We start from the raw sequence: 16,189 nt of genomic DNA, 5'->3' as shown, positions 1-16,189 counted from the left end.
CGATTGTCAAAAGTCACGACTTTGATAGCACAATATACTTTACCCCCAGTTAATGCAATTTTACATAGATTTCTCACATTAGCTAGAATGTTTTCATTGATTGTAGACTATTTTTATTTTATTTGTAATTAAAATGCAGCAATTGGAACCAGTGATGATAATTAGCACAGTTTTCATTGTCATATTTCTTTGCGCGTCTAAAATTAGATCGTAAGCAACAAATTATATTAGAGCTTGAAAAATTACTTATTCAAATATGTGAATTTTAATATTATTATTATGAATACAAATCGCGGCAATGTATGTCTCTAATTAACGCCAAGATCACGATAATACTCTATTTAACCATAATAGTCTTTCCAGAAAGGTATAATTCTGTTTTCTTTTTAGCATATGAAAAACTCTGACATAGTTATCAAGATAGACAAACAGTTCAACGCTGAATGTAATATGAAGTCCTACGCGTCACGCGGTGCTATAAAAACACACACACACACACTTCAGCTGTCTGACTCGGATTCCGTTTTGGGTTGTTACAGTGAGAGCAGCGTTTATTAGCTTAGGCGTTTCGTGGACATATTGTGAAAATTGGAATTATTCTCTTATTCTTGTGCTGGGATAATTGTCATTATTTCCCATGACAATTATCTGAGCGAGAAAAAGGCAGCGAGAACGCAGAGATATCAGCACTGATTTTTTCAACAACTACGAATATCAGCCTGGATCGAACAGTATGCCACAAAATAAAGTTTCCGCAAACAAATTTTCTAAGCAAATAACTACGATATGAGACACATCTTGAGTCATGAAAGAATCCGAAATTAAGACCTCTGCCGAGACATTAAATCCAAAATAGAGGTAAGTTTCGGTTTCGCTCCAGAATTAAAACGCGCATCCTTCCGTAAACAATACGCTAAACACCGTTCTTGTTTTCAGGTTAAAGAGGTGACCTGCGCTCATAAAACATTAGCTTCCTTGTATTACCATAAATAATTTATGTCGCTCAGTGAAGCCAGCACACTAGACAGGCTCAACAGCGGCACGCATCTCTGACCCTCACTAAACCCGTCATCTTGGAAAATGAGTGGCGCCACCTATCAGGGCTCTACCCAGAAAACAATTTCGGGGGGGGGGGGGGGGGGTAAGGTAAGCCTGGTGGGGGTTCCATGTTGTAGATGCATACTCGAGCTGCGGGCAAACAAGGGCAGTGTAAGCTACGAGTTTTGTTTCCCCTTTGTACGGGCGAGATATGTATATGTACGAACGCAAAACACACCCCGCTACTGAACCCCTGTAGTCTGCGTCGCTACCCGCCGTGGGCCCTGGCAAGTTTGTTTGCCTTATTTTTTACAGAAAGAGAACTACGCTTTGTAATTTTACAAGAAAAAACCGACCTGTGATATACACCTTTGACGAAAAGTGTGGATTGTAACGTGCAGGCGTTGATTTTTACGGTCCATTTTAGATCGAGCCTGGTGACTTGGACCACCCTATCGCCTAAGAACAATCGTGTTGCTTTTCGTGCTGAGTGAGCTTCGTAGGGCGCTTCTCCTTCAGCAAAAGGCGCCCCAAAAAGGTTTGCAATTTATAAAGGACAATTATTGTGGCGTGCCCCCAACCAACCGTGGCTGCGCCTCCATCACTGGAGACGTGCCACAGTACCTTGCCGTGTCATATCGGCACCTAATATGACATTTGCACAAAGTGTGTAAATGCAAAAATTTTACCCCGTGTAATGAGCGCCCCCAAAATATGTGCCAATTTTTTGGGAAAAAAAGTGTGTTCATTATGCGAGTAAATACGGTGTACCCAAAGAACATTGCACAATTTCTAAAGTGCCTTCCATGTATGACAAATAAAAAAGTTTCACTTTTTATATTCTGGTTATGCCCAGTAGCAGCCAATACAATCACAATTGCTGGTTGCTGGTGCCATGGCGCTGCTAAGCTATGAAAGTGTCATCCACGCCCTAAAAGACAACCTCCACTACCTGCCACCATTTTTTTCATCTATGAAAATGGTGGAAGCAGAGCCTTCCAGGGTTTTTGCACCATAATCTTACCATTTGTGCCACAAGGCAATTCTATGCATTGATAGTTGATTTTCCAACTTAGTTTGTCTGCAATGAATGTAACTGGTAAACTACCAACAGGCATGCCAAGAGTGATGAACTACTGCTGTAAAAGAGGGTCACGTCTTTTGGTGTATCGTAGCACAGTTCCAAAGTGAGCCAGATAACGAAACTGGCTACAATTTGTTTAAACTTCTCTCATGGACGAAAAGGGGGAAAGGGGTGGGGGGGGCGTAAGGAAAATGTGAAAGATTGTTCTAGCAGGGGCACTAAATGAGTTTTCTTTGGAAAACGGAGAGAGAGAGAAAATATAGAAAAGTGGCACCTTCATCTTCTCAATGTCATCCCGACTGGTAGAAGCAGGAGGCTGTTGCGATCTGCGGGCCCTTCTGGTGTGGGTCACCGGCTTGGGTTCCTCTTCTAAGTGGTCCTCAGATTTCTCTGAAGAGGAGAGGCCTCGTCAGATGGGAAACTATGAACACTGAACCCTAGTCACTATGAGTCACTGTGCAAATAACATAGTTACATTTAACTTCACAAGCGTGAGAGCACAATGAAAATACCTAGTAAGAAAGCGCTTAGGTATGCAGTACAGAGGTAAAGGTGAGCACAATGGTTGCAATTTAGGACAGTTTTAAGACACTGCGTGTTGTTTTTCAGGAATATTTGTCGTGGAATGCACATTTTGATTCCTTAGCAGTGAAAATGTCCCAAATTGTTCGACTTGTTTATAGCAATATAGACTCATACTGCCACAAAATATTATGATTCTAATCTATAACAGTTTGTTTTCATCCAGGCTTCATACAGTCACTTAGTTTGGGCATCCACAACCCAAAAAATCTGCATAAAACACATGTTCTGCAAAAAAAATGTTTCTACAAGCTGTAAGAAATTATTTTGCTATACCTTAATTGTTAATAAAATATATAGTATATTATCAATTACAAAAATGTATGACTACCGGCATTCTAAGGCATCCAAACAAGAACAAAAAACTAAACCAACATTTTAATAAGAACTAACCAACTTACAAAGTAATACTACAGCCTATACAACTAGTTATAGTGAACCTTGGAAAGTGGAAACTCGTAGAACAATATACAAGCGAGATATGTCTACAAAAAGGGCACCTCGACGAAACCTGAGCCCACCTCAGAATTCAATGGGAAATGTTGTTCTAAACACCTTTCACCCCAGTCTGAGAAGACTGACCGGTGTCACGGGTGAGGAAGAAGAAGCGCAGCATCCTCCTGGTGAAGGCGTGAGTGAGGCCAATGGTGATGGGCACCAGGTTCACCTCGAGGTGCTCCTTGACCGAAATGCCCCCGACCGGAGCACGGACGCGGCAGAAGATACGCAGGGCTCGCTGACGTTCCAGTGGCACGTGGGGCTGCAACTCCGTAGGCTGGAGCACCTCCTGAAACGTCATAGAGTTAATCTGGGGGAAAAGGTCCCATGCGTTCTGTTCACTTTGGAACGGAGGGCCATAGACAGGGACACCGGTGGTCCCAGCAGGTGGTCCCAATGGGCCCATACCGCTGACGACGCCTTAATATTGCCGCGTGCGTGGCGAAGTTGGCAATGCTTGCGGCTGCTAAGCGGAGGAACGGCGTTAGAACCCCACCTGGTCTGGATCTTTCTTTTGCGATTCTGTACGCTTCTGGAAGGTTCCTGCACATTCTCAGCTGTCACTGAGTGTTCTGGTTTGGCACGTTCATGCACGTACCGCATGTATAAAAGCAATTCGCTGCGTTGGGACAGTTGCCCTCCCGTCGCCATCGCAGAATCTTCAGTTTCTTTATGCGTCAGATTATGACTCAAGTTCGCCTCATTACACGTTTCTTTTCAGTTCTACATTTGTCTACCATTTTTATTCGCGACAATATACACAAAGAAGCAGCAAAATGTCACCTGTAAGGTCTGTGCCTAGCTTTTTTTTAGCTTGCTTTCCAGGAAAACGCCCGCACCATGCATTGTATAAAAATAAATAAAGTTGAGAAGCACTCAAATTTTAGCTCATAGCAGCAAAACGAACACGCCTAACCTATTGTCTGCTTTCTTTTTCTGTTCTTCTGTCGCTTTCTTTCTCGTTACTTCTCTCGGGCCGATATCAGCGCTCACAATTTGCTGCAATCTGCTCCAGTCTTTACCCCCTGTGGAATGCACACCCTTATTACAGTTATTGTTTTTTACCTTCTCAACTGCCCTACATTCTCCCCATACTGCATTCTAACATAAGTGTGAGCGAAGCGCAAGCTACAAGAGCAAGCACCACGTTTTGATAGGTTTGCCAAGCACACCAGTTTGTGTCGTGAAAGTGCCGTTCAATGTGACATGCTCGTGCTTGTAGCTCCGGCTTCACCCGCACTTATGCTGAAAAAGAGTATAAACTCTGCTTCCCTCAGCCTTTCTTAAATTACCTTATGGGGACTTGCATGTACGGTAAAAAAACCACAATATACCTCTTTCTTATTTACGAGTTTTTTCTGACTGAGCAGTTGTTTCTTACAATTTGCCTTTTCTTCTCTTTTGCTGAATGTTCTCAATGGTTTATTCGATTTGCATTTTTTAGTACTCTCACAGATGAGGATAGTTTTGTGTACTTATACATATATGGCTCAACCTCAACAATCTAGGAGTCCCAGGCTGTAGACAAAACAAAATATAATTATACTGAAGTCTGTTCAAAAGCAGACTAGCTAGAGTATGTACGGCAAACACATTACAGTAGACATTTACTATGCACATTCTGAAACACATGTACTCCATGCAGGCCTATTAGCAAACCAACTTAAAGCCAACCCAGCTAAAAATTATCATTAGATCCAATTGGAATTCTAACTGGTTTTAATTGGAACCAATCGGTTTTAGTGGGTTCCAATTGGAAGTACACTGGCCAATGGGTCTCACCAGTTGGAAAAAATTTTCCAGTTGGAAACTTAATGGGTTTCAAATGGTTCCCGTTGGTTCCCATTACAGTGACCTATTGGTTGTCCGAAAACCTAACTGGTACCAATTGGAAATTGTAATTGGAATCTAATGAGAATTTTCGACTGGGAAAGTTTATTTCGAACAACAGACCCTGAGGGTGCGAGACGAGCTGCCAGTTTACGGAATGTAACAATTAGGTCCTATCATCCCTAAAGACAGGGGTACGCAACCGGCAATCCGTGGGCCACATCCAGCCTACGAGGCAATATTATATGGCTTCTGGCACACCCCTAAAAATGAGCCCCCCTTAACACACTCCAGGACAAGGTGTCTGTTTGGTTGCAAACCCGGTGTAATCAGACGTATTAGCTCTGAACAAGATCAAGAGATTTTCCAAATAGAGTTCGCTGATCAGGTGGTCCCCAATCAAAAAATAAGTTGAAGAGTGTATTTGCAGCGAATGACTTCGTTAAGATTTCCGCTGGCCTTCCTGAATTAAAGCTTTCAAATCTACAAAATCTCGGAGTGGCCTTCATCAAAGTGCTCAATACAGCACATACATATTTGCAAAACACACTTTTTTAAGATGAAGACCCTGAAGCCAAACGTGGGTCCTGCGAAAGACGGATGAGCACCTTCAAAGTTTTTTACGAATCTCAGTTAAGTGTTTAGTGTGAGTTTTCGCATCAGTACTGAACACCCAAAATTCACTGAGAGGGGGCTTGAGCAATCTTACGTTACATGTGCCTGAATCAAGAGAACATATTTGCATATCACTTTAAATTTGTGACCATTTTTTTAAATCTTTCACTCCTATAAACTGATTCCACCCCCCCTCACCATCTCCGTTCCTCCGTCTGGTCCATTCCGTTTCCACTTTGCGGCGATTTAGCCCGCTGCAGCAAAAGGTTGCCGACCCCTGCCTAAAGACAATGACTGGTCTATAACATTGCCGTGTGCATGACCGAGAAGGAACGCTTCTCCATACATCTAGAAGATTCGTATTTACTCTTACACCAAGAGTAAAAGATAAGAAGGTTAGAATGACCTTGCCTATAGTCCGTTGGAACTTAAAAAGGTAGGGCGAGAGGAAAGGAGGCCGGGGAGGAGGAAGCAGATGGAATGCTGAAGAGGAGATAAGGAAACCTTCTCCTCTCTCCAACGTTCCATCTGCTTCCTTCTCCCCGGCCTCCCTTTCCCTCGCCCTACCTTCTTAAGTTGCAACAAACTATAGTCAGGCTCGCCCTAGCTCACTCCCAAACAACCTAGGTCGAATGTTTGAGATGCCAAGTGTGGTAGATAAGGAGCTAACCGCGGCCGTGCCGACTCACTCGCCCGGCGACAACAAACTCTTTGGCCAGCACTCGACTCTGCGTTTTCCGCTGACTCCGATGCCAGCAATGCTCTGTATAATTACCCTTTTCGGTTGTTGGTTTTTTTCGGGCACTAGTTTGAACCCCATTCAACGTTTATTTCAGTTCAATATTCATTGTCTCTTCGCCTTCATTCGTGACAATATCTACCTAATACAGTACACCACTGAATCAAGGGGCTCTGTCACTTGCAGATGAAAAAGACAATCACTTGCCTTGTAGGCCTGGTTAGGTAAGAGGTTAGTGACTTTCATATTGCCAAGCTCCAGAAGATGCTCCACAGAGTCGTTGGACTTGGTCAGTCGGGAGTAACTGCAAACGAAAGGACACATAGCCTTCAACCCAAGATCCCCAGCGTGAATCCCAACTCCATTTACAATTGTTTTACCCATTCCAACCATCCGACAATCAGTGTTATACATCTGCACAGGCTTAAATAGGAGTGCCAAATCAACCTTTACGAATCCCAGTCATAACAGTTCGAAGACACTGTCACCAGAATTTCATGGGTTGTGGCAAACTAAAGTAGGTAGCAAAGCAGTTTAAACAAGCCAATTTGGAAGAATTGAAGAAAAAAAGAAAAGAAGGTGACAGGGACCAGCTATACGATACAAGTACAAGACGCCTTGTAATACACATGAGGCTCCTTCTATAATATTATATACTTGATACAGTGTAGACCGCATATAACGTATGTCACGGGAGTCGCGAAAATCCGCACTATAAGCGGTACCGCACTATAACCAAAACATCAATTTTTCAGGCCAAAATACATGCCATGAGACAACTTACGTTTGTAAAAGCATTTTTTTTTTTATGTTAGATGAAAAATAAAGCTTAGTTTGAGGAAAGTCTTTATTTTACCAGACTAGTACACTTCTCTCTCAAGTGTGTCACACATTTTGAAAGAAATGAGCGGCTTTTGCCTGGCGCAGCCTTTTAACGGCGTCGCGGGTTGCGGACAGACGTTGCGAGCGTTCAGGATTGCTAACCCTAATCACTTTTCTCCGGAGATGAAAACGCGTGAAAATTCGCATCCTTCATACGGTACGCGCCAGTAATACCTTGCCCTTGAGCACACGCATGAAATGCGCCAAATAAGAAATCCGGGCGATGTTCGAGGACACAAATGCTTAGAAATCACCACTGTAGTCGAAGTAAACAAACACGACGACACGGGCGTTTCTGCCGACTTGAGAGCGCCGCCACGACATCGCCGCTCGAGTAGGTGGATCTTCTCTTCTAATACGTGCCGGGTTATCATAGCGACACACGACGCAAATTCACAGTCAAGGATAGCGCTTTTACGCGGAATGATGAGATGAACGCCGTCTACGACGACGATCACAACGTTGATCACAACCGACGCCTTGTTCGCGGATAGAAGCAGCCGGCCGCCGGCCCGCGACGGGCATGCAACGTGCGCGAACACTTCTCCTGTCGTTGCGGTTGTTGGTTTCCAACGCATTGGAGGGACGCACGCACGTGAACGACACGTGCGTGCGTCCCTCCGTCGCTAGGGCAACTGAAGCCTCTCTCTTCGCTTCTCCCCCTTCTTCGAGCACCCTCCTTGCCCCGCGAGTGCCGCTTGCGCAACGCTTGCGGCTCGCGCCGTCAGCGCCGCTCGCTGCTCCGGTCGTCGGCGCGGTCGGCGGGCTGTGCCAGAAACCGCACTATAACCGGTATTTCCCGTCGCGCGCCTGCGTTTTAAGCGGTATGTAATTACATGGAGTTCTATGGGAGGCGAACCGGTAGTTTAAAAAAACCGCGTTATACCCGGTCCTGCACTATAAGCGGTTACGTTGTAAGTGGTCTATACTACTGTGCTCGTCTTTTTCTAGTGCTTTTTGCAAACTTTGAAGTGGTGGTGTATTCCTGGTGTCCTAATGCACAGTAGGTATGTGCAGTAGACCAATTCTGCTCACAATCCTTCACATTCACACCCTCTTCGAAGGACCTGATGACGTTTGATGTCGTCCTAGAAGTTGTCCTTGATGTCGCCCTAGAGGTTGCCCCCATGTTAACCAAGACGTCCTCTAGGACGTCGTCCTTGAGGTGACCCTAGAGGTCGTCCTTGAGATCACCCTGGACATCGTCCTACACGTCATTTTATGAACTCCAAACTTCGGTTCAGTGTTCTTTTAAGGAATGTCCACAATATAGAAAACCAAGCAGAATGTCCCATGAAGCCTGATGTCCAGTGTTAGAGACCTCTCACCGTATGCCTTGAACGAAGACCTGTTCACAGCGTGCATTAGTCGAGATTTCTGGCATTGCCATCGGTCCTCCATCGTAGGAGATACAACGCCCACCTCAGAACCAGTGTCTGCCCCCCTGCCCCCCTCACTCCTCCCCCTTCAAAGAAAACTCCTAGCTACACCTCTGCCACAAAGAGTTAAAGTGTGAATGCTCTCCATGGTTTGACTAACTCCCTCTCTTAGATCCAGGCTCTCTACGAAGCAGGTCTCCACCAGTGCCACCTGTGATCATAGCGAAACGTGACTCACAGGAAGTTGCTGAGCACCAAGTCGGCAATGCCGAGCTGCCCGTCGACGTCGGTGAGCCTCCAGTGGGCGTGCTTGAAGCAGACCTCGGCCCGCCGCACCACGCTGACCTCCTGGTCGTGGGACGAGGCCCGCTGGTGGGTCTTGAGTGCTGCCACCTGCGTCTCCCGGTAGCAGCTGATGATCATGGCCAGCTCCTTGCTCGACGCACTCAGCTTCTCCTTGCACTCATGGATCTGGGGCGATCGGAAGGAAGGAGCAAAAGAGAATGAGGTCCAAGAAATGGATAGACTACGAGAGCCGTAAGACACGAAGGACGCCGAAAAACAGCAGTCGAGACAGAGTCATCTTGGAAGATAGTTCTGAAACCTGGGTAGTTGTCCTTGCTCAAGCATGAGCATTAGATTTTGCTAAGATCCATTGGAAAAATGTAAAATGAATGACTGGTCTTTTCCAGAAAAGTATGCTGCACGATGCTGTTAACACAAACAGGCCATTGTCAATTTTTTTTCTATTTTTCTCACAGAGTAGAATGGTAATCATCAAAGCTACTATTGAGGTGGAAAGTGCTCATTTGCAGCACATATTTAATTTGTAAAATTTGGTGCCTGCTAAAGTAAATATAAAAGTAGAAAAATGTAAAATGTAAAAAGCAAAGTAAAATGTGAAAAAGTGCAGACGTTGTGTTCACACTAACAGTGCGATTGACTTTGTGCATACTGATAATCTCGGGTCATCGGGGGACCATCGCAGTATCATTTTCATTAACCGGAGTATGGACAAAGTAGGTATACTTCAGAACATGTTTTCCAACACTACATCCCTATGTTCGTGAGTTTTAATGTGTGCCCATGCTAGGGTAAAAGGAAGTGTTTGTGACAAAACAATTGTAGGAGCACTTAATTTTATTTTTGGTGCAGCAGTTATAGGTATCTAAAAGCAAGTACCGAAAACAAATAAAACTGTAAATTTTATTTAAAAAAAAAAAGAAATGCTTTTTTATTGTATGTTTCTGCTAATTGTACGTGCTTTGTGGGCAGTCAAGTACACATCAAGCTGTGTTGCACAGCCTTTTTTAAAATTATTGTTATCCTCAATTTCTGACAACTAAAATAGATCACTAGTACGGTATTTAAAATTTTGGTAATGTTTTTTTACCCTTCGCTTTTAAGTGCCACCTCTTTTCTGGACAAAACGAACAGATGCTGAACCACACACCATCTAAAATATAGGGTATGACGTTCCGGAATCAGATTGTGTGGGGACATGGCAGACGAGTGCATGCAAGCTCCAAACCTCATGTTCCAGGTGAGCCAAATCAGCTTCCAGGTCAGGGTTGCCCGGGTCATCATTCAGGCTCCGCTGAACCTGGTATGCTTCTCGCTCGAGGTGACGTTGCATCGACAGCAGCGACCTGTCACCCAGGTACACATCTTAAGGCTGCAGCATCAGTAATTGAATTGACAGAAAAATATCTTGGAAGCATTGGCACCGGGACCACAAGTCATTTACCATGACAAACTAGAGTTCTTCAACCAACTAATCTGAATAAGTTAATTCAGCCTTGAATAGGATCATGCTTATGTACTATATCAATCTGCACCCCCAAATCAAAAAGAACTTAACTTATTCACTAGGACAGGGGTTCTCAAACTGGGTTCCGGGGAACACCGGGGTTCCACGAGCTGGTCTCATGGGTTCCGCGAACACCCAAATTGCAACCCCCCCCCCCCCCCCCCCCCCCCCCATGCTGCAGGCTGCACGGCAGGACCATGCAAAGCGCCTTCATCTCACTTTGTACTGACATTGCGATTGATATGGTGGGGATATATGGGAAGCAACACACGCAAAATTGCCTACAATTGTCCATCTGTTGCTTCTCGGTCAGCAAATATGGAGGGGGGGTTCCCAGCAGTTTTCGAAGCTTCCTGGGGTTCCGTGAGGCCAAAAAGTTTGAGAACCCCTGCACTAGGGAAATAGAAGTGCTTAATTGAAAAGAGATATGCAAAGCTTCTGCGACATCCAAGCTATGGTAAGTAAACATCTAGTGTTATTGCAGATTGAATTACTTGCTTATTTGTGAAATTATTTGAATTAAACCTGTGGAAATAACCCACTCAAGCTGCTCTTAAAAATAAGTGGTGGGTTGCAAGTTTCTACAGGGGTATAATTTAAACATAAAAAAAAAAACACAGTTACGAGTGATCTTTTTAATTTTCAATGGGAAATAGGCGGCCAACGAAGCTCTCAAACACCTGGAGCTGAATGGCGCCAGTTATCAAAAACGGGCGAAAACAAGCGAAACTGAGCCACGTTTTCCCATTGAAAGTTTCAAAAAATCCCTTACAGTCGCCAACCGATTCTTCAGACACCGATGATTCGGACTTAGTCAATATTTGAGACCTAAAGGAGGAACCGTGACCTACCCGATAGAAATAGTGCATATTCACGACCAATGTTTTGGAGAGCTTGGGAGTTCAAAAGTTAAACTTTTCGGACAAAATCGTTGCGAGCGATCAGCGGGAAACACCACCGAGACGCCGCCATTTTAAATTTTATGTTGGCTGTACATGAATTGGCTTGGTTTGGCAGCGCTACCTGAGCACTGCTAAGTCCTACCGCTAGGTGATGCTATGCTAAGGATATCTTTTTTCTCGAGCTGCGCGTCATTATCATGATTGTTGTTACCATTTTGCTTCGTTCACACGCCATTCTGCAGTCATAGACGTGCGCCTCTTATCTCGTCATGGTGAATTGTTTTTTCGGACTACACTGGCTTGGACATCATGGCCCCTCTTTCGCCACCGCAAAGTGTAGCTGAGACACATGGAAAGTACTCAACCACAACGCTAGAAAGGAGGCAGCAATTCTCAAGCTAATAGAAAGTGGCCCGCTTAGATCTAATAAAGAAAGGTTTTTTAATCTGCTGATTTTTTTAACTGCTCTATTATTCGGACGTTTTTCCTGTCACTGCAAAGTCCGAAAAATCGGTCGGCGACTGTATAACTTTTGATTGAGAAAACGGTTTGTTCTGAAACTTTGACATCCGGTCTGGACTGCTAGCGCTACATTTGGCCAGAAAATGAGCGTTTGGCAATCCATCGATTATTTTTGTAATAAAAAAAAAAAACATGGAAATTTTTTTCCTTTTGGGGGGGGCAGAATGTTGTATTTTGCTCTTCACATGCTTTGTGCGAAAGCAGGTGCACGGGAATTTTTCAGAGCGTGCGATAGCCGACAACCCACCGACCCAAGGCGAAAATGGCACGTGTGATGCGCCACCGTACCGGACTTGGTCCTGCAGCTGGAGTATTGGGGTGCGGTGGTCCTCCCCCGCGGAGAGCTGTAGCCGGAAACGCATGCGCTGCAGCCGTTCGTTGGCCTCTCTCCGGCGGGGCTCCACGTACAGCAGGAGGTTGTTCACCAGGTCCAGCACCATGGCATACTGCAGCGGATTGCTGCACACCTCCAGGTCGTGGTGGGTCAGCGTGAAGGCGTCCACCGCCGCCTCGCGGCCCCAGGGTTCCTCTTCCTCCTCGTCCGGCTGGGAGACCAAAAACCACTTTACGACATGCCAAGGTTGCTCCCTTCACTGGGATTCGGAAGCCCGAAGCAAAACAGGACACACCTTTCGAACTGGCTTCAAAGTCGGTTCCAAATGGGTCAGATAGAGTCGAGGTTACTCCTAGGTCTGCATTAATCTAATGTGAGAGCGATTGCTCGTGCCAAAGTTAAAAATGCTTCCAGAACCCGTGTTTCTTCTTTTCTCACGGGTTGAGAAACTCCACTATGTAATATTGTACAAAAAAAAGAAAGAAAGAATGATTTTTATTTGTGGAGGAAAAGGGAATGTGTAACCCATGTTGTGGGCAAATTAAAAAAAATAATCAGAATCTGAACTTCAGAAATTGTGAATTTTTGCTTGGAACTCTCTCCGACTTCAGTGTTGTTCACATCTACTTTAGAATGGAATTTAATTTCCCTTGCTGTATTGTTTTTCCGCTGCAGTTGAAGCCAAGGCATGGCCTCGTCGGGCATACATTGCTTTCAACCACGTCCTCCACGACACTGTTGCCGTCTCGAATAAATTGTCTCGTATGTATGTATGCATGAGCGCCATCCCCGCAGGAGGAGAATACGGAGGAGGCCCCTACCAGTGGAGGCACCTCTTCGAGTCCGTCGGGGTCGATGTTCTCCCCGTAGCTGGCGTAGAAGAACTGGCACCCGCAGCGAGAAATGATGCGCTGGAGCTGCAGCGGGGCTGTGTTGGGGTCCGAGGCCCCGCCCACCGTATTGCTGACCACGCCCCCGACCCCCTGGCCGCTGCCCACCAGGTCGGGCAAATCGTTGATCACCGTCGAGGCCCGCTCCTCGATGTTGTCCAGGGTGAGCCACACCACCCCATCCTCCGAAGGACCACGCTCCCCCACGTCCACCGTGGCGTAGTACTGCCAACAAGGGAGGGAGAGAAAACAGGCAAGGAGGTGCCATTGAGCATGTGCTGAGCAGAGTGATGGCACCTTTTGCGTTTGTACACACCATCGCTCGGTACAATTATGTAACTCCGAAGAATGGTTTGCCACTGTTTTATTCGGTAATGTTGACAACACTGAAGCCAACAGGCTTCAGTGTTGTTCTGTCGTAAGACAGATACAAAAAAGAGAGAGCCAAAGCGCCCTCAACCATGTGCAGGGTTGCCACCATTGAGACGTATGGCTCATTCTAGGACAAAATACTCAAAGACGATTGCTTGTCTGCAGTCTCAGCTGCTTTAGCACTGACTGCAAAAATGTAAAAACCTAATCTAGGAAGATTTAAAGCCCACATCCACGTTTTACCTAGAACACCATATAAGCTGCATGTTACAGGAAGTAGGAGAAGTCTTAACAGGCTAAACTTCCTTCAGATAATTCTTTAATAGACGGAGCACAAGTCTACAGAAGGTCTATACAAGAAATGCCTGTCATGCCAAAATTAAGAGTGGAGCCACAGGAGGTATAAATCCTTAAATGATGTGCTGAGCTGACATACAGCAATGAGAACAAAAATAAAGAGTTTCAGAACTTCTAGAGACACTGGCACCAGAATGATAACCCATACAACCGGCACACAATCAACAAAAGAGAAATTAATAAACTTAGAGAAGGAATAAAGAGCATGGAGCACATTATGTAATGTACATTGCAAAACAAAAAGCATTTTAAATATTTTAGAAGAAATGAAACACTTTCATGGCATGCCCCGATTAATATTAGACGTTGGAATTCTTCCTACACAACATCAGTGCAAACCCATTCCTGTTCTGACCTGCATGAAGTCCAGGGAGCCCACCCAGGTTGTCTTGGAGACCAGGGTGTTTTCTTTCCACACAGGACTGTGCAGTCTTTGAAGGATCTGGGCCTTGGCTGCACTCACAATCACATAGCCTGATGTCTCACAGCCACGAAGCATAACCTGCAGATTGTGGAGGGGTCCCAATTTCATCCTATGTCAGGTTCTTGGAGATTCAAAGTAGGTACTACTCAAGTCAATGTAATTTGAATGTGAATTCAAAATGCCCACAGCAAATTGTAGAACAATTGCAGCCCATTTTAGACATCCCTGACAAAGCTCTCGCATGTACAAGATATGTTATAGGGTCAATAACATTGGTGTAATCATGTTTATACCAAGACTGGCAGACCCATGCTGCATCATGCGACATGATCGTGTGACATAATCAGATGATGTGGTCCCATGATGCATCATGCAGCAGAACACTCCACATTACTTGATTATGACATGGTTGCGTCACACTGATGACGTCACTTCCATGTCACTCTTTCATGTCGCTTTTTTTACAGCAATAGCTGTGCTGGGCGAGTGTTGTTTTGGCGAAAACGACCAGAACGTGCGCGCGTTTATCGCAGGTGGCTTTGGTGCCGAGAGAGGGCGTGTACAGCAGTGATACCCTCAACCTCTCGCTGATAATAGTCGCAGCTAAGGTGCAGCGCATTCGGCCAATTGCGATTGCGCTGGGGGCCATGTGATCATGCTCCTCGCCACCTGCTCTTTCTCGTCTTCGGTCGCCTGTTTCCTCGGCGCTCTAAGCCTTTGCACGCAAGAATGGGGCGGCCAAAACACACGCCGGAGCAAACAGCGGCTGCTCAATGACATAAACGCGCTCGTGATAGAAAATGTCGTCAATGTGTAGGTGCCGACAGTCTTACCCTGGGTGTTAGGATGGAATGCATTCAACGTCAAGATCATGCTGTGTGTGAATTTGAAGTGGTACATTGAAGAGAATGTTACCGAGCGAAGAATGGACACGCTGGTGCAACCAGGGCCGGCTTGCTAGAAACAGCGTCTCAGCTGGGGCTGGGTAAAAAAAAGCTTGAGGTACAGCTAAGCACTTCTTAAGAGTTGTGAATGTGAAAGCATGCAAGCCGCTCGTTCGCTCCCTTTTTCGTCTGCAGCATACTTCTCGTCGCCGGCCAGCGCGTGTGCTCCCCTAGGCCAAGGTCTAGGGCCCTAGGCCCTAGACCTTGGACGTTTCATGTTAACGTCGCGCAGCGCCACAGGGTGAGCGCCACGGGGTGAGTGGTCATAAGAACTGACGAGCGCAACGGCCAATGGGAGCCCCATCGACGCACGCCAGCCAATGGAATAGACCGATCTCACTAAGCATTCGGCGCATGCGTGACGCCGCCCTAACTTCAGTTCACAGGAGGCAGACGGCAGTGCACGAGCGCACTCGTGCCATCTCGTGCTCTACACGCGCAGAGCTCCAGCGAGGTTGTCGCATGTGCAGAAATACTAAAGTTCCCTCGATGCATTGCGGCAGCGGTGGCGTAGTCAAACTGGCTGCTGAGATCGGTCTATTGAAGGCGAAATCTATCAGCTTTACTTCGCTCCTAATGGGATCGCGGAAACTAGGTGCCATTTTCGCGCTTCAAACTGATGACGTCAGCTGGCTCCATGGGACAGTTAATGCTTTCGCATTTAAAGCACTGCCAAAGCCAGCGCATGAGCTCAGCGGGACTCAAACCGCGTCTCAAGACGCTGGTGCGCCCCAGCCTTTGCAGTGCTTTCTTTCATCCTGTCTCAGCTGAAACGCTGTTCGAGCAAGCCGGCCAGGGCAATTTGTGCAGCGTGTCCGTGACACAACATCCTTGGAATTCACAGTCAATCAGGACGCATTATCATTGAAATGTTGTACCAGCTGACGCTGTCCATTCGCGTCACGTCGCATGATCGTTGCACAATTTTTGTGTCTGTCTTTTCTTAAAAAGTCTTCCTTATAATTAGAGTTGTAATTAAAGTAGAAC

At 45.8% G+C, this 16,189-nt stretch overlaps 1 protein-coding gene across 1 annotated transcript in view; it reads right to left on the bottom strand.

Moving 5' to 3' along the window:
* LOC8039476 (protein KIAA0100) overlaps positions 1–16,189 on the bottom strand; it is a 113,959-nt gene that overhangs the window by 13,107 nt on the left and 84,663 nt on the right. The window contains exons 37-44 of the mRNA XM_029994568.4: positions 14,190–14,336; positions 13,037–13,330; positions 12,170–12,426; positions 10,179–10,296; positions 8,886–9,118; positions 6,594–6,690; positions 3,287–3,491; positions 2,397–2,512 (exon numbers count right to left, since the gene is read on the bottom strand). Of these exons, the coding sequence (XP_029850428.2) occupies positions 2,397–2,512; positions 3,287–3,491; positions 6,594–6,690; positions 8,886–9,118; positions 10,179–10,296; positions 12,170–12,426; positions 13,037–13,330; positions 14,190–14,336 (1,467 nt within the window). The remainder of the gene's footprint in view (positions 1–2,396; positions 2,513–3,286; positions 3,492–6,593; positions 6,691–8,885; positions 9,119–10,178; positions 10,297–12,169; positions 12,427–13,036; positions 13,331–14,189; positions 14,337–16,189) is intronic.

The sequence above is a fragment of the Ixodes scapularis genome, unplaced genomic scaffold (assembly GCF_016920785.2).
Source record: "Ixodes scapularis isolate PalLabHiFi unplaced genomic scaffold, ASM1692078v2 PGA_scaffold1__304_contigs__length_218370807, whole genome shotgun sequence".
Classification (NCBI taxonomy): domain Eukaryota; kingdom Metazoa; phylum Arthropoda; class Arachnida; order Ixodida; family Ixodidae; genus Ixodes; species Ixodes scapularis.
Note: the sequence above shows the minus strand (reverse complement) of the source record. Positions and strands in the feature narration are given on the sequence as shown.